This window comes from Trachinotus anak, unplaced genomic scaffold, assembly GCF_046630095.1.
Source record: "Trachinotus anak isolate AG129_WGS33_773 ecotype Australia unplaced genomic scaffold, CSIRO_AGI_Tana_v1 ptg000010l, whole genome shotgun sequence".
NCBI classification, from domain to species: domain Eukaryota; kingdom Metazoa; phylum Chordata; class Actinopteri; order Carangiformes; family Carangidae; genus Trachinotus; species Trachinotus anak.
Genome location: NW_027273861.1, coordinates 21,044,693 through 21,063,415, shown reverse-complemented (window position 1 = coordinate 21,063,415; position 18,723 = coordinate 21,044,693). Strand labels below are relative to the sequence as shown.

The 18,723-nt window shown below is 42.2% G+C and overlaps 1 protein-coding gene across 3 annotated transcripts in view; it reads left to right on the top strand.

Moving 5' to 3' along the window:
- Positions 1–25: 25 nt before the first annotated feature.
- The window catches only part of dennd1b (DENN/MADD domain containing 1B), a 103,767-nt gene continuing 85,069 nt past the window's right edge, over positions 26–18,723 (top strand). For all 3 annotated transcript variants that reach the window (XM_071486106.1, XM_071486105.1, XM_071486107.1), the window contains exons 1-2: positions 26–167; positions 786–850. In XM_071486106.1, the coding sequence (XP_071342207.1) occupies positions 151–167; positions 786–850 (82 nt within the window). In that variant the 5' untranslated portion in view covers positions 26–150. The remainder of the gene's footprint in view (positions 168–785; positions 851–18,723) is intronic.

The following is an 18,723-nucleotide window of genomic DNA, read 5'->3' as shown; positions in this document are numbered from 1 at the left end:
GCATGCGGTCACGACGGCTTTCGACCGGTATCAGATAAGGCAGGAGAAGTGACGGCTGAGCCGGAGGAAGGACGGGGTGGATATTAGCGGACAGCCAGCAGAGCAAGAGCCGCCGATAGCTCGGAGCTGTCGCGATGTTGTAGCTAAACCATGGACAGCAGAATAAAGTAAGTATCTTCTCCCTCCTCCTCGATGTCCAACTGTCGAGCTAACGGCTAAAGTGTCGCTCAGTCAAGGCTTAACTCGGAGCTGCGTGTGAAACACGAAGCAATGTCTGGCGTAATGTGAGCCATCATCTCCAGCAGTGGATTTAACCGACGAGGCCAGCTGGCTCGACATAGCATTTGGGTCAGTCAGTCTGTCGCCCCGCCGACTAGCTGGCTACCAATTAGCAGCTCCGCTAGCCGGGGCGCACACAAGCTTTAAATAGGCTACATGTGGACGCGACATCGGGCGAGCAGGTCCTGCGACCCAAGTTTCTCTGCATAACATGTGGTCAGATAAGAGGAAACTTGTCGTCCTCGCAGGCTGAGCAGAGCAGCGTCAGCTTGAGCTAACCTGCTGTTGTTGACACAGTCGGCTCTTGACAGTGTGACTCATGTAAACTCAAGTGGGACAAGTGAGCACACGTCCACTTCAGCAATACGAATATGTTGCACATGTAAAGGAATGTATGAGGAACACGTTGTGTCTGTGATGCTGAATACAGACACTTGTTGACAGTAACTCTGTGTAAAAACAGCTGACTATTATTTCTCCATAATAAACGGTGTTTTTCTTTGCAGGGAGAACCCAGAAAGAACTTTTGATGTGGTTATACAGGTGGCATGTCCAGCAACTGAAAATGAGGGTAGGTGGTTTCATTACTTGCATTAATAATGTTGTGTCTGTCTGTAATCTTCTTGGTGCAGAGAGTTAAAAACAAAAGGTTCTGAGCCTCTGAATGACATTCATGATTCAATAGAACGAGAGTTTAAATGATGATGTCAATTAATTGAGTATTTGATCAGCAGAATATTAATTGGGAGCTATTTAGATAATTGATTGATAATTCAAGACATTTTTTATTTACAAATGCCCAAAAATTCACTGGCTCGCGCTTCTCATATTCGTATTTGCCGCTTTCCTCTGTTGTATATTAATGCATGTAGAATATCTCTGGTTTTAGGATTGTTGTTCTGACACTTCAGAAGACGTCACCTTGGGCTCTGGGAAATTTTGATGGGCTTTTCCCTATTTTCAAACATTTTATAGAGCAATTAAAGATTAATTGAAAAATTAAGACAGTAATTGGTAGATTATGTGACAGTGACTATAATGTTAGTTGCACTCCTAAACACAGTATATTAATTCTATATGATTATTAGATGCATGTTAGATTAGATAGATCAGTTCTAAAGTGATTAGCCAATTGACATTGATTGTCCAGCAGTTCCAGTTACCAGTTATTCATTTTTCCAGCCATTTATCAAGGAGGAATGCCAATTTCATATATCTGTAAATTTAACATCTTTGGGTTATGGCTGTTGGATGTGCAAAACATTATATGGGAAGATGTCACATTGTGGTCTGGGAAATTTTGATGCACATTTTTCACAAGCATCTTACATATTATAACCAAAACAATTGATTGATTTATCTAAAAATAGGTGACAAAGTATTGAACAATGAAAAGAATTACAAATGTTGGCCTTCACATCCCGTTAATAAAGATTTTTATATGTTTTCCAATTGTATTTTTTTCTACACCGTTTGTTTGCAAAAAGAAGGACTATTAGTCGTGTAATTACAGGAATTGAAAAGGCTCTTGAGACAAGATGTCATGCAATGTTGGCAGCTGTGTTTACTGAATGCGCTTGTATAGTATTTTAAGTCAGACAGTGAGCATCACAGAACTACACTGCATGACTGAGACTAGTCCGGCACAGTGAGGGCAATCATTATGTCTGTGGTGTTATTATGTGTGCTCCAGAGTTTCCTCTCAAGAGCCCAAGTACCAGAGAAGTCAACACTGACTCTAGCTGTAAAATGGCAAACTCAGACATGTTAGCTGCTTTAAGATCTGTATCAGCATTTTGCATTCCTTATTTATTTGACAGATTTTTCAGTCTGTACTGTTCTGTTATTAGGCCTGACTCTGAGTTCACCATTGTAGGCTTTTTCTCCTGTGACTGTGACCCCACAAAGGTTGTTTTAGAGAGATCATGCTGGGGTCAGCAAACTGCATTAACTGCTGCAGTGGTCAAACATTCCAGCAGTGTTGGTCAGGACAAAGAGGGAAATGACTGTGGCCACGGAAGAACAACGCAATATTCTACCTTTATGAATATGGGAAGTAAAATAACCTATATTTCACATCAATATCCAGTGTCACCCATGAGTCAAATATCATGTAAAAACATTTTCACTGCATATTACACCAGCTGTCTTATTTTGCCCACTGAGTTTTGACATTAAAGAGGTGCGATGTGGACGGTTCACTGGTGCAGCTGCTGAGCTGACCAGAGTAGACTGAACATTGTCCTTGGATGTAGTTCTGATATTGGATTTTAAACCAAACTCATAAACCACCAGCCTGTGCTGTAATAACTAACTTCCCCCATGTATGATCCAGGGTCAGACTCATATCCGGACTCCTGCTCCCTGGAGCACAGCTACAGAGCAACGGTTGCACACCCCTCAGGTCAAATGGAACATGAGCATTCTGCTCCGTCATTTGACTGAAGTGCTCTCTCGGCTCCGTGCTGAGCCCTGATTGGATAGATGAACATCCCTGTTGAGGAAGTTGTTGTGATGTAGATGTGTATCTGCCAGCAGGGGCTTATGGTTGTGGTGGATTGTTTTTTTTAAAGGAGCAGTTTCAGATAACCATATGAGGAATGAATCACTTCTCTCTGAATCTGATCAATTTCCCTTTCTTTGACTTGGCCTTAGCTTCAGTCCGCATGAAATGAAATGCTTCTTGAATGGTTAAACTGTGCTGAATAGACTCTTAGGGCCTGAATATATTGATCTTGCACAAATATTATTTTTGTAGACTTGTCAAGCTCTAAAATATGAGATATCCCATAGTTCTGTTTGCATTTGTCTCAATGCCATGGTATATACTTGTATTAAGAGATGAAAGGGTTAATGCTGTGAGTCATAGCAGACAGGCTTTGGCCATTCTGTGAAACCTCTACAGTCACCACAAACTCGAGCTGTTTCTCCTACAGCCAAACATTAGGTACTTTGCCAAGAAAGCACCACTTCATTTTCACACACAATCATCCCACTACCTCACAGAGGCGAACAAACAATAGTGCAGCTTTGATAGACTATAATTAAATTGTCATAGCAACATAATGTAGAACATTGGAGCATTTTGAGAAGTGGTGGAAGGTTTCATCTTGCTCATATTTCTCATATCTCCTCCTTACAGTTTAGGGAATACAAGTTTAATTTTAGATTGATTTTGGCTGAATTTCAATTTGTGTGTACTCCGTCTACCAGCAAGTCGGTTCATTGTGCAGTGCTCCAAAGAGAGTGAAAGGGTGTCCTCTTTGACTGACTGGTAAAGGTTGGTGTGTGCAGGCTTTTGCTGATGCTGCACGTGTGTTTTGCCACTCTCACCACATCCTGGTCCTGCAGATCTGAAACTAGATCCATGTGCGACAGCATGACATGATACCGCTGCTTTGTAGACAGTAGTTCTCTTTGTTAATAGTAGTCATGATCAAACTGCATAGTTCAAAAAAACCTGTAGTGCAGTCAGATGAAAATAGCCATACCCTTTTATAGATGGTCAGTACGCCTTTCCCTCAACTTCCTGTGTTAACTGGGTTTCACACCTTCTGTAGTCAGCACTGTGTGTGCAGATGACACCCACATGTTTGCAGACAGGGCTGCAAAAAGCCAGTTTTTTTTATTAAGTTGTTTCACCAGTTTTCAACCAGTGGTCTCAGAATAGATTGCTCACTCATTATAAAGTTAACATTTTGGCATAGAAACTGTGTAAGGATTAAGTCCACAAATGAACGTTTCTTCATGTGACAGGTTCACAGTTGAGTTTTGAATGATAATGATGTTATTAATACTGATATTAATAATTAATCAAGATATAAGACAAACGTGTCAGACAGTAATTGTGTGTAACTGGGAAACTGTTTCCATCTGTGGGGCTAATTTCAGTTGCTGGATTTACATTTACTTTCGAACAGGAAACAACACGATGAAAAGTTTTGCTCACCTTGACTTCACCCAAACTCACACATGCAGCTTTTCATCTGAAACTGGGTAATTGTTTCTGCCCTGTTTCTGTTCCTTTACCAAGCCTCTTGCAGCGCTGATAGCCAGATATTTTGAGTTACACTAAGCAGCCCAATCCATCCCTGACTATGTGCATATTTTAAAATAAGAACCAATTGACTGTTGTCAGATTGGGAAAATGTATATTTCATATACTGGGTAAGCTTATTTTGTATGTATCTTCTGTGGCTATTTATTACTGAAAATGAGCAGCAGAGTGGGAGGGACAGTTTTGAGTCACAGCATTATTTTTTTTAAACTGATGATTCAAATATTAAACTTGTGTTTATTCAAGCACAGCATGTAGCAAGGTTGTGCTGCAAAAAAGCTAACATCATGCCAATACGTATCAGCATATCACTGTGTGTTTTATAAGCCTCTAATGATTAATACGTTTTTATTTTTAATAATATATGGTTTATCATTATTGTGGACAATAAAAATGTTGCATTTATAGAATTGTTAGTTAGTCCAAAGGTGGCATTTACCAACTCAGTACATTTTGTTACTCCAGTAATAAAAACCCGACAATGGTAGTAGGTAGTAAAGAATGTTTCTGGGCTGTTGGAGTAGTGGTCTCCTTGTAATCACTTCATTGAAATTGATCGGTAATTTAGATTTGATGAGTGCATCAACATTCCATAACTGAAGTGTTGCTGGGGGAAAAAAACAAGAAAATAAAGCTGACAGCTACAATGGTGGCAGTGTTCATATCTGGGCTCGGCCCCACACTTCTAACCATGGATGTGTGGATAGATGACAGACACTGGCCCTTTTTCCTCATGCAGGTCCATGGAGACCTGGCCTCCCTGTTCAGCCCGAGCTCAGTTCCGCTTAGCTCTGTTGGCTCAGTGCTCTGTGGATGCTCAGGCTGTGAGCGAGCATTGCCTGAGAGCGTGACTGGCATGCTAGCTACTAGCGGCCCTGGCTACATAAAGCCATATTGATGTGCTTCCAAGATGTTGCCACAGCTAGCAGATGACGCTAACGCTGCCAAGGCAGTAGGTGGGGACAGATGCTACCTGTCCTCGCCTGCTCCCTCCAGCCAGATTGTTCCCAGTAACAAAGCAATAAACTTAATAGATCAGCATATCAATTTTACCACAACATTCATGCTGCAATTAGGGGAACGATTTACTGTTTAAAAAAAAAAAAAAAAGAAGAAAAACAAAACACCTCAACGAGGGAAGCGTAGTTAACACTGGTGCCTCACTGGATTTGAAACCAAGCCCTGCTTCTTCTCTGTGTGGTTTGTCTTGTATGCTTTTTCTCACGCTTTTTTTTTTCTGTGTTCCTCACACAGTTCAGACAGCAGCTCAGATGAACTGGGAGCTCTTCATTGTCTTTATGTATGAGTTATAATGGATGTTTTTCTGTGCTGTGGGATAGACTGACATTCTGCCCTGGGTCTTTCCCTGCCCTTGAACCCCCCCCATGCATGCTGGCATAGTCCCCAGCCCCTCATAACAACAAACAAGAATAACCAGTTATGGAGTCAAGTCGAGTCAATTTTGTTTATATAGCCCAAAATCAGAAATTTGCCTCAAAGGGCTGTGGAATTAGTATCATATATGACACCCTCTACCCTTAGAGGATTGTTGTTACCTTGTCCCCATCTCATGTTTGTGCCTGTCAGTTATATGCTACTCAGCATGTGTCTTTTTTTTTTGTCTGAGACAAATAACAGGTTTATTGTCTGCTTTGGTATTTCAAAATAGCTTGTTAGTGTATTAAAATATGCTGCAGGAGGTTTAACTGTTAAAATAGAAAGGTTTAGGTTTTGGGACTTCTCCTTCACATATTCGTAAAGAAAAACCAGAAAGCAAAAGTACAGAGTAGACACATTTCACCCTTTCATTCACGTGGCCTTATAGCTTCACTTTGTCCAATTAGGAAAAGTTACTCTTGTTCTGTATCCTAAGAACATTTTCGCTGCGACCCGGAGGTCTCACAGTGTCACCTGCTGTTCGCTAGTTATTATCAATCTGCTTCCTTCTCTGCTGTAGCCCCCCTCAAGTAGCACTGAGATGATCCATTTTTTTCCCCCTTTGGCTCTCACCACATACCATTTCCACCCTTCATAGTCGTAGAGCAAAACTCCTCTGTAGTACAACTTTTAGAAAAGGTTGAACGTTGACATTCTGCAAAATGTCAGAATTGCTCCTTGACCCAAGTGTTAGCCGGTTCTGCAGTCTGATTGGATTCCGACTGCGCGTCGAGTTCACGGCTCGCACTCAGACGGGAGGCCATTGGAGTACTAACAGATGCCATGGCAACAAGGAGGGTGTTGATTGGTCATTAGAGAGGCCACACTCCTCTACTCGCACTCTTGAGAGCACCCCAGGGTCTCACACTTTGTTTATCTCACAACCCTTCTGTTTTTTCTCTTTTGTCTCGCCCATATGACTTTGCTAAATTGGCTCTTTTACACAGAATCGGAGATCAACCAAGTCGTTGTTGTCTTTTATCTGTTTCTTCTGAAACAAATTGAGGAAGTGTCTTAACTTCCCCACTATGGTATGGCAATGACTGAAGTGTGGGTGAATTTTGAGAAATCCCCTTTAATTCTATGTCCTCTAAGTGGCTGTAGGATCATGTCTGACTCACAAAGTTTTAGCAGCCTGACCTCGTTTTGTGTCTGCATTCAGGGCGTAGGTGAATGGGTATGTGGGCCCATTTGTTTGCGCACTGTTGTCCTTTTCATGACATGACATACAGAAACATTAGACATTAGTGCCCTGTGTTCGTAGTACATGACTATTTGTAAATCAGAACCACATTAAAGTGTTTCAGTCGGATCAAATTAAACACAATTTATTATTAGAATATTGTTTTATCTGCTTCACTCAGAATGTATTTGTTATGTATATTACAAATCTAGTCTAGACTGTTGTTTGGTGTGATTAGCAGTGTGAGTTCATTTTCTGTGGTAGAGTAATGCTATGTTTTTCACCACAGTTTCATCCCAGGTACTTAAGTACATCGCACACTAGGCTACAACATAAGACTGGTTGGTGTTTTTTTATTTTGGCTATCTGGATGACAAAGTTGGCCACTCAGTGTCGATGCTCTTCTCGGTGCTCTCCAGCCTTGATCTTTTGTTCATGTCTGGAGTCATTTGTAGCTCCCTGCTTGCAGTCACTCATCCATTCAGTGACTGTGTAGTGGCCTGCTGCTTACTGGGTCCAGTTCCAGCTCCTTTCTTATTTAAAAGAGATGGCAGCAAGTGGTGTCCTCACATTTCGCCCCGGTCTGTTTTGTTTCAGATCATATAGAGAAGCTCACACTGAAAATATATATGACTTTTAGCACTGTGTGAGCTAGCTTTTGGCCCATGTAATAGATGCAGACCCATGCAATAGATTTTTCTTCTCTTATCTCTGTATTATCTTTGGTAGAAGCATAAATAAAGTAAATATTACAAAACATTGTCATGATTTCCTCCACTTTCAAAGCAGGGTCTGTTTGTGTGGACACAAAATTCACTGTCGCTGCTGTCCCCTGTTAAGTCATTCTGTCCAGGAACAGCTGTCTTTTTCACACATACATGCTTTACTCACTTCGCACATCTCCTGTCTCTACCTGTTCTGCTTCTTGCATATGAACTTTTTCTTAACGATCACACGTTTTTTGCACAGTCACAAACAAGGCGCAATCCTTCTCACCCTCTTTTCTGATTATCACTCGTTATGACAGGGACAGACGGGCCCTACAGGGAGGAATGGAGGGAACAGGTCACTGGGACTTTTCAGGTGGTGCCATGTGACCTCGCTACAATCATGTTTTGGCAAGCACATTACACACATGCATCCACCGCCTCCATCAAGACAGCTGCAAGTGGACTTTACTGTTGTTTCTTCAGAGTACAGGGTTATTATTGGCCAACCGTGAGGAACGGGGGCAAAATGATGTGGAGCTGGGCAGGGAGGAAGGGAAGGAGATGGGGGAGAGAGGATGAAGGGGGTGGTGGATATGCTGATGGCAGTAGTCTATAGACTGAGAGGTGAGATACTGTGGGGGTTGCTGGCTGAGCTTTTCCCACTCACTGACGCAGTACTGAAACTCCAGGGGCAGACAGTTTTTTGTGCAAGTGTGTGATAACAGGTACACGTTTAAGTGTATGGTGTGTATAGGTGGCTGTGTACGTGCGTGCATGGCTGTGTGGATGTGTGTGGCTGTGCATGAGAAAGAGACACTGGAGCTGTGAGAGCTGCAGGAGGCTCATCTGAATTCACTAATGCTGCCAGACTGGGAGAACATGGAAAGACTTCTAGGCACCGACGCTCACAGGCTATTTTTAGACTTACCCTTTCCACGGCAAATAAGTGGGGGAAAAGTAGGGACCTGATCAATAATTTAAAATGAGATGATTTTGATGAATGCAGAAGAATTTCATCACAGCACCCTCGCTTGGAGCCTCTCAGCATTGTTGTTGGTGGCTTGTTTTTTGTTTGTGTGTGTGTTTGTGTGCATGTGCTTATGCATCCTTGTCTGATGGCAGATGAATTTATTCCCTTGTGACCACTCTTAAGTTTTTTTTTTCTTGAGAGCTGTGGGAATTTGATATGTTTAAAAATAAATACGTGAAGCAGAGGCTAAGTTAATGTCCAGTTGAATTTAGCTTCCATCTCTGTCATCTTGAAGCTCCACGCTCTTCTTTACATGTATCATGTCAGTAGATGACAATTGATGGCCAGGAGTATACAGTATATGTTCAGCACAGCAGATGGCATAAGCATGTACAACCAAACACACACAGTTGCACGCCCACAAACACACGCAACCAATTATTCTGAGTCAAAGAACAGTGATTGGCTGGTTCTTATGCATGTAATACCAATGTGGCCTAGTTTAGCCCACAAATGAACAGGATTAGTGTAGCTCCTGCTTTAATGTAGCTTTAGTGATGGTAATCTGCCCCAGTCTTGAAAATTGGATTTCATTGAGGAAAAAAAAAAAAGCCTGTCTCAAAAATATGTTGACTTCCATGGCATGTCATGTTGAGCAGATTTTATGATGACAGGATTTTAACAGGATTTGGGGTTGAGTCACTTCTTATGACTACAGCAATCGGCCCAATTTTCATGTCGTGTGCACTGGGAATGATGGCCACTATAACAAGATCATACAGCTTTTCATCCAGGATTCCAACCATATGAAACAACAAGCCGCTTTCTCTGAGTCTTTTCCTGCAGGAACCTTTACCTGTCAAAGATTGGTACAAAAACGTGTATATTGTTTGTCGTCTGACTATCATAGATACATTTCATTTTATACTGTATTGTTAGCAAATTACAAATAGTCACTATATATAAATATATCTAAAATCACATTTTTTTTTTTTTTTTTTTAAGGGATCTCCCGTAACTTTGTGAACTGTGCTTGTAGACAAACAGCAGGAAAAGGCAGCAGGGTGCTAAAGAAGATGTAGTCTCAGGTTGTATTCTGGAGTCACGTGGCTGCTGCCACATAGACTAATGTAAAGTGGTCTTAAAGATGAACGACCGAAAAGACAGAAATGTATTTTCTCCAGCAATTAAGGAAATCAACCTACTTATTGACATGATATGAGTACTGGTATCTTGACATGTAGACTGTTGTCCTTTAGACCTTAATTCTATGGCCAAGGCCAGACCCAAGTCAAGCAGAGCCAGTAGTGCAAGCCTACTGTCTGTGCTGTCATTTCAGCTTCTGTCCTCACTATTTACATGTCAACAGCTACACCCTTAGGCTATGTCTCTCCACTCAAGGCTGCTCCTATGTTGCCTAACACCACACAATTATTGTGAAGATGATGGCGTTTACATGCGTGTATTGCCCTAACGGCCCTTAATTTGGGTTCTGGCCTATTTTTCAAGACAGAAAATATAGGTCAAGCTTGATGCCTTTGTGAGTGTCTGAGACCATTTATCATAGCAAATCATATTCTTCATCTACAGTCTTTGTTTTTGTATAGACAGATACACACACACACACACACACACACACACACACACACACACACACACACACACACACACACACACACACTTTCTTATACTTAATCTTTCCTTCAAATCTTCCTGACCACCTCTATTGTTGAGTGTATCCTAAAAGTGAGATGCTCCTTAATTAACTGGCTGCATGGGAACTGGTGAAGATAAGACTGACTGTCTTTGTAGTCAATCTTAACAGGTGAGCTGAGCCTCAGGACCTGCTCCTGACCTGGACTGAACTGGTCTGGTGCTGTTTGGCTTTGGTATGAAAGGATGCAAATGTGTTTTTGTAATAGGCATAGAAATGCATCATTGTAGATGGTGGTGTCAAGAGATAATGGAGCATGACATTACTAATAAGCATTCACTCATTATACAGTGACCAAATAGGGAAAAGAAATCCTAAAAATTAGGCTGCTTTGCCCTTATTGTCTTCAGTGTTGAGCGGTGAGTGTAAACACAACAGCAATCACTTTCAATGAACTGAACATGGAGCGCAGACTTCTGTTAAGCAAATACTCTATTTATATTAGATGTAGTGCTAAAACACTTTACCTTTACATTTATTATCTTAGACTAATTAATCCAAAACAATTTTGATAATTAATTATTTGTGAAACACCTTCATCAAGTAAAACATTCACTGGTGTTAGCTTCTTCAATATGGTTTTGGGCTGTTGGTAGGGTAAAGCAAGATATTTTCACTATTTTATAGACTAAATGATTAATTAATTAATCTGAAATAATTATCTTGAAATAATTGTTGGTTGCTGTTCTAATTAGGTCTTTTGTAATTTAACGGTTTAGCAGTCATCTCCATGAGACGATTGCTGTAAACCTTGGTCCTGTGTGAATGTGAATGTGGATGACAAGGAATTAAAGCTGTGAAAACAGCCTGAAATTAATGGGTCCAAAGCGGGTAGAGTGTGTGTTTATTAACCCACCACAAACACAGGGGTTTGTGTGTGAAAGTGTGTGTAGTTTGTCATATCTTGCTGTCTGATGAATTACTTGTTGGCTATGCCCATCTCTTCCCGTTCCTATGAGATTCAGAGAAGATGCTTGATGAAGCATGGCAATGCATTGTGACTAGTAGAGAAGCAAATTTTAGTCACGTTCTTTTGTTGATTGTTGGCACTGGTAATAATAAAGTTACATGTTGCTGGCTTTGACTCAAGTGTCATGAATATGTGCTGGTTATAAATGAAAAAAAAAGATGCAGCAAAGATAACGGAGCATCCAACACCTTAGTTATAAAGTTGCCTCACTTTGTTGGTTTGCAGTGAAAATGACATCATCCAAAGTGAACAAGAAACATTATTATACATTTTAGTCAGTTTGTGTAACAGTGTGAAGCCATTTATTAATTTAAAGATAAAACTGGAAAGTAGAAAATCGAGAAAAAAATAAAGGAGGAGCTGTGGTTGACTTTTTTGGACTCTGAGAGCTCCTTTAATAACCCCCTTTGAAGTTAGGATTCTGTAAAACCTTACACCTTCTACTCTTTCTCCCGAAGACAGTTGAATATTAGGGCGATTTGTGTCTATGTGTCAGTGTATGTTTGAGTGTCGGTGGTTGTATACTGTTTACCCAGCAGTTTTCTGCTAGCATTTTCACCATCAGTCCTGCAGAGCACTGAGACCCCTGTGAATGTGTTCAGGATTAGGTGCTATTGTTCGCTTTTAACAGATACAGATGTATTGTCATCCCTGTGGAAAGATTGGCTGACTCACCGACTATCTGCCTGCCTGACTGAGAGCTGTCTGTCTGTCAGCCTTTGCATGTGAACTTCAAATCACAGCTCTGCAGCACTGAGCATGTAGCCGCCAAAGGCAAGGCTTTACACTGTCATCAGCACCACACGGCTGCCTCTGGGTGCTGTGCCATATGACATTAACTGAGATCGATCCTCTCCACACCTCAAGGAGCTGCTGCGCTACACACAGTGTCTTCTGTGATGCTGCAACCACCACCTCAAAGACTAGAAAAGGAACTCTCCCCTAAGCATGTGCAGCAGACTGACAATGACCTCATCTCCAGCTTTCTTAAACTTTCGAAGTTGTGTCTATCCAAAAACTACATTTTGTCAGACTCATCGGGCTAAGGTGCCATTTCTGTCACATGAGGCCTCACCAAAAAAAATCAGGGATTCCTTTTTGACAGTAGAGCTTCAGAAACAGTGTGCAACCGTAACAAATAGTCTTTGCCCAGGCATAAAAACAACCTCAAAAGTTTCCACAATAATTTCCACATGGTTCAGGCTAAAAGTGAAACTAACTTACCTCATTAGGTGAGTTATACTCTTGGTACAGGTTATATTCATGTTTTTTAATGCATATCAGCTTAATAAAAGACATGTTATTTTACTATGCCTTTATAGATGTTGTTATGTTTGACTGAGGCAGATGGTTGGACCATATGGAGAGAAATGTATGATTACATGGAGAAGTGATGGAATCACCATTACCTGTGCTGCTGCAGTCTTCCCTCTCTATTTCCCCATGTATTCAGAAATAAACATTAAGATCATGTCTGGGATTTCAGATTTCAAATTATATCTTAGCCTTAATGCGAGCACTTGATTTCTGCTGCAGCTGAACAACAGGCAGTATAGAGAAAGTTGGAGAGAAGTCTGTCTCGGGAGACACTGGCTTGTTTTTTCTTATCTGAGGAGGCTAACACACAACCCCCCCCCCCCCCCAAACAAACATGCTGTCTGTGTGTTGTGTTGAAGATGCAGTCATGCGGAGCTGGTGTTTGACATAATGTTGGACCAGTATGGAATCTGACTGGGAATATCAACGCTGATATGTGGTGATACACAGAGGCTGTCACAAAGGTTGCATCCATATGCTGTGCCACTCACTCGTGAAGCTGTGAAATTGGGTTGCATCCCAACTAGCCTGGAGACAGTATCGCTTTCACTCCTCTCTTTCTGTCTCTCTCTCCACCTCTTCTCCTCTCTCTCTCTCTCTCTCTCTCTCTCTCTCTCTCTCTCTCTCTCTCTCGCTCTCTCTCGCTCTCTCTCGCTCTCTCGCTCTCTGAGCTCATCTGACTGAAGCATTTCTCTCTTAGAGCTGGGAAGACGGAACAACTAATGTGGCATTAATAGGGTCACATCATCACCAAGCAGCTCTTTCTTTCTTCTCCTTCCAGTGAGGCTGAGGCTGTTGTTTATCTTCTTCAGATGTAGCTGTAGAAATGGCTTAGAAATCCCTGAGGCCAGCATCTCTCACATGTGAAGCCTGCCAGTTGATTTTTTTTTTTTTTGGCTGGTAAAGCAGGCTCTACCTTAGAGGTTGTTTTCTTTTTGTTTATTCAAATTTCCAAGCACTGGAATTAAATTTTATCACTCCTTTGCAAATCTAGACCTATTTACAGAGCTAATATAGATCAGTGTTGTGATGTATTTATTAGTGTCTACTATAAGAAATGTTATGAGAAATGTACCTTTTTAGAGAGTTTCATCATTTTTGATTGAGATCTAATCACCAATTTAATAACAAACATAAATATGTTCTAATTGAATGTAAGTAGTTAATGATTTACATCAGACTTTCACTATTTCTGTCAGTCCCAAGTCCTCATTTGTAACAACATAGTGTGACCAATCAGTTTTAGTAAACTTAAGGACCATATCATCGTTTAAGAAGTTTCTCTTTTCTCAAAACCTCTGCTCAGTAAATCAGCATGAAATGTAATGCCATTTGCAGTGTGCAATCTGAGACTTGATAGGCAAAAGGAAAAAAAAAATGTTTTAAACGTCTGTGAGTGTGTTTTTCTTTCTGCTGGCCTTTGAAAGACGCCAGTTAATCTGCTTACTCCTTTAATTGTGAGTGGAGGGGTTGGGCCTCCTCCCAGCTAGAATAAGGCTACTGATCCAGAAGTAAAACGATGACCACCACAGTTATTCCTTCCTTTAGGTTGTACAGCCCCCCTGGTCTTCTTTAGCCACCCTCGTCTCCTCCTCCTCCACCGTACCCTCCCTCAGAGGGAAGAAAGCTCCTTGTTCTGACAATAGACATTTTTTGCCATATGTTGGCTTGACATCTTCATCAGGTTCACAGCAGGTTACCTTAGTTAACTTTCACTCCACTGCCTGATGGGATTTTCTCCCTCTGTTTCTCCAATCGGCCCGGGCTCAAAGTCTAGACGGCCTCCGAGGCAGGGTCCTTCCAGCCCTGTGTCCACAATGGCCGTATTGTAGATGGTTAGTAGCGGTAGCTTCCTCCCGTTACAGCGAACAGGCTAGTGCTAAAACAATGCTTTTGTCCGGGGGCATACGAGGGGGGCCTAATCCACTACATACTGTGAAATAAATCTCTCTCAGAGATGAGAGAGGGAGCGAGAGAAGCGGAGTGAATGAAATCATTGCCAAGGAGGTTAGAGTGCAGCAGTTTAACCCCTGGCCAAGAAAGAGGGAGGAGAGGAGGCAAAGGGAGCGAGAGAAAGGAGGAACAAGGAGAGGCAGGCGCTACATCCCTTCATCTCCGGAGCACGGATGGAGGAGAGGGGCTGCCGGTGGCTTTCACAGCCTCTCTTCTCACCAGAGGAGCTGCTGTTCACCATATGGGATTTGGCCTCTCTTAACAAACAGGCCCCCTATTCACTCACAACACACATTCAACCGTTCATGGAATAAGGTGAAAAAAGTGCATTTTTTATGCCTTTAGAACATTGGATGGCCATGAGGGCTCTAAGTCTGTGTTTGATTCACATAGTATAGAGAATTATAAAATAGAGGCTTTCATCTAAATGTGTATTCACACTGGATTTAGGGTTAGGCCTTTTTGTGTGTTACTGAAGTCTCTCTCAGTTTTAAAGCCAAAACCATCCATTCAGGCCACTGTTATTGAGCTGCTAAGATGATCCTATAGAAACACTGTGCATGCACTGTGGGTATATATCATGTTTATCATAGGCTTTTCTCCAGGAGTTTCCAGAGGTTATTTTTCTAAAGCTTCACGTCATTCAAAATAAGCAAGTTACTTTTTTAGATTAGTGACAGAATGGCTTTAAGTTGAATAACTTGCAGTGCAGCGATGGGCAGTGTGCGGTTTCTGATACACTAGAGCTATGTGCCAACTTTTTCTTCCAGCCAGCAGCATTAGGGCAGCATTAGGAATGACATCCTCTGCCAACAGCTTCTTTTTAGCCTACTCGGAAATCCCAAGAAGCATAGATTTATGCCAAGATGAAGATGCCAGTATTTTTCATTTTTAGCCTACTTGGAAGTGCCAGTAGACAGATTTATGCAGAGAATTGAAGAAGTGAGAGATGAAGGGGTAGGCTTATTTCTTGTTTTTCTCATGTTTCAGTGCAAATACGATATCCTGTTAATTTATTCTGTTTAATCCCACCATGTTTAATGAGCCACCTGAGTAGGTAGGAAGGAAGTGGTTGCAGTTGAGAGAGAAGAGGTCTACCTCCCACTCTTAGGCATCCTTCCATTTCTTCCCTCACCTCATCCTCCCTCCTCCCACTCCTCCCCTGTTGCCCTGCTCTCAGTTCCCAGCACCCTTCACCTATTAACCCTCCTTTCTCCTCGCTCATTCTCCTCCTCTGACTTTTAAAGACAGGTGTCTTAGGAATAGCAAAAACATTGATTTTTAACCATCTCAACCACCACCAACACCCCAACCCGCCCCCAACCCCTCCACAGTATCTGTGTCACGGCTCAGGGCTGCTTTCATGTTGCCCCCATTGTTACCGTTGGAGGTCACCCACGCTTGAAGCCCTCAGGGATCAGCGGACATGCTACTGTACAGTAAATATTCACTCCCGAGCTTGTTATCTATCTGTAAACACTCATGTACTTGCACACAGACACACTTGCACTTTGCAATCAGAGACCGGTGGTCGCTCCCTGAGCTTGTCGTCACATCTACCCACCTCCATTTCCTGGGGTGTGAATGGAGGAATCTAACTCTCGATATAGGTGATTTCAATTCAATTCTCACCCACAGGATCTGTGTATGCTCCACCAGGGGTGAAATATGCTATAGGTTGTTTTCCCCTTGTCACTCCAGCTGCCACTGGTGACACATCAAATGGACTGTTTTCATACAGTTTGCAACAGCTCTTTATAGATTTTTTCAGCAGTGGGAAATACAATAAACAATGTTTTGAATCCTTTGCATTTTTGACTTTGATGGAGATGGGTGAGAGAGAGGCTGATGTTAAGGTGCAGGCAGGCCGAACAGAGCACGGTTAGCGTGACAGATGTATCGGACAAACAGACATTGTCAGACATTTAGGAGTGCTTTAGCAAGGCATTGCATTTCTACTGGTTGCAGAGTTGCATTTGCGTAAGTGCTATTAGTTGTGCATGTGTTTGTGTGTATTTATGTGCACACGCCTGCATATGCCATTGCGGGGGTCTTTCAAAACCCCCTTCTCTCCAGCTTCGTCATGTTTTATCGTAACTGACAGCTACCATTGTCTGTTGCATGCAGAAAATGTTTTATGACCTTGCGAGCAGGCCAAAACATTTCTACAGTGCACTTGTAAAATCCACAGCCCCAAAAAGTCCAAATCCTCGGAGGCCGCAGACAGAAATGTATTGACCAGAATCCCTGCCTCACAAGTCAAGTGTTGAAAAATTGTTATGACATTTAAACTGAGAAAATTACGAGCAAGTAATTTGCACTTCACATACATTTTATGTGCTCAATAAGTATAAGCCTTTAGTATAAGCCTTTTTGCATATTTCACAGTTGACATTGGTGTTGCAGTATTCAGAAGTGAATTATATTATTTTTTTGGTCAGTGTCACAGAGCTTTATTGTGTGTGTGTGTGTTTGAAAAAGGGGAGGGTGGATTAACCAGTGCAGGATCTGTCATAGTGACATTTGTGTCCCCTGGCGGAGCAGCAGGGGTCCTCTTCACCTCTGTAACCTTCAACTTTCAGCCTTAACCCCCTTCAGGCTCCCTCTCGCGTCCACCGCACGCCCAGCACGTCTGCAGGGAGGGGCATTCAAACGCAAGAGAGTGAGAAAAATAAAGGGTGGGGTGGGGCAGGGAGGCGAGGGGGACAGCAAAAGTGAAGAGGACTCGGAGCTGCAGTGGAGGTTGGGATGAAGGGGAAGAAAGGTTGTGGAAGGTATAAAAAAAAAAAAGTAAGGCAAGTATGGGAAACAGGGAGAGCAGAGGAGGACAGGAAATGCGTCACTAATAGAGAAAAAAATAGAGGAACAGGTTAAAGAAAAGACAGTAGAGAAGAGCAGCGGAATAACTGTCAGTGAAATGTAGAGGGAGAGCAGGACAAAAAGAAAAAGAGCCGGGAAAACAGAAAGGGCATTACACAGGATTATTTTGGGTCTTACAGTTTCACTGGGTCGGAACAGCTGAGTAGTAAATACTTTATTAGAGTGGCTATCCTAACATGTAGGACATTAAGCTTGTACTATAATTAATGGAACAGGATATAAAATCAAGGTAACTCAAACAGATTATTGCATTTACAGCTCATATACTGCCATATTTTACATTTTCTGTTGTTTCTGTGTTAAGTAGAGGCTTTTTTTTTTTTTTTTTGGTACATATGGGTTGTAGCTGATGTCAGAACTTGGTCTTGAATTCAGTTGTGTGTGTTTCCACCTAGAATTTTCTCTGTTTTCATACTGATGCACACCTGGCCAGTGAGTGCGGAAAGTAGGCAGCGCTGCCAAAAGTTACCAACACCGGGTACAACAGGCCACCCCCCCTTTCCTCTTCTCTTCCGCACCTCCTGTCCCTTTTCCTCTGTCCTGTATAATTTTCAGCAGCAGTTCCCATCCTCTCACCCAGTAAATCAGCATAAAATAGCCCTAACTGTGGCAGATCATAGGGTTGGGAGAAGGGGGGGGGGGGGGGTTGGAGTTGTGGTGTCGAGCTTTGAGCTCTGCTGCTTTTTTTTTTCCTGTGCTGCTCTTTTCAAGATGGGGCCCATGAAATTATCCAACAGGATTATGTAAGGCATCGTGGATTCTGCTGCGTCCTGTCATCCGTTTGTCCATTGTGTTCCCCTCTCTCTCAGACAGCCTGCTACTACAAGCCACTCTACACATTGTGGTTTATTGCATATCCTCTTTAGTGGCCCTCTCTTCTGGCTTTAAAATGTCGACGTTCGGTTTTTGGGCGTTTGCTTTAGGGTAGGATATAGCACTCGTTAAAATGGTCTTACATAAATCAACCTCATAATTTACACCTGTTGAACTCACAGCTATTGTTTTTTCGACTCAGTATCTTCTATCAAAAGGTTTGTTGCCTCCAGATTCTCTTCCACTCAGATAGCTTTGTTGAGGCAGAAGTCAGGTGTGTTCATGAGCCTGTAGATCTTCTGTACGTCCATGACAGTGAACCTGGCATGTGAGAACCCGTCTCTTCAAACCCTTGCTGTTCCGGCTGAGGTCACAGGGTGACCTTGGAGCTGTGGTAAGCATGTTTACCAGAGACCCCTGTGTTCAGGCAGTGGCTGGGT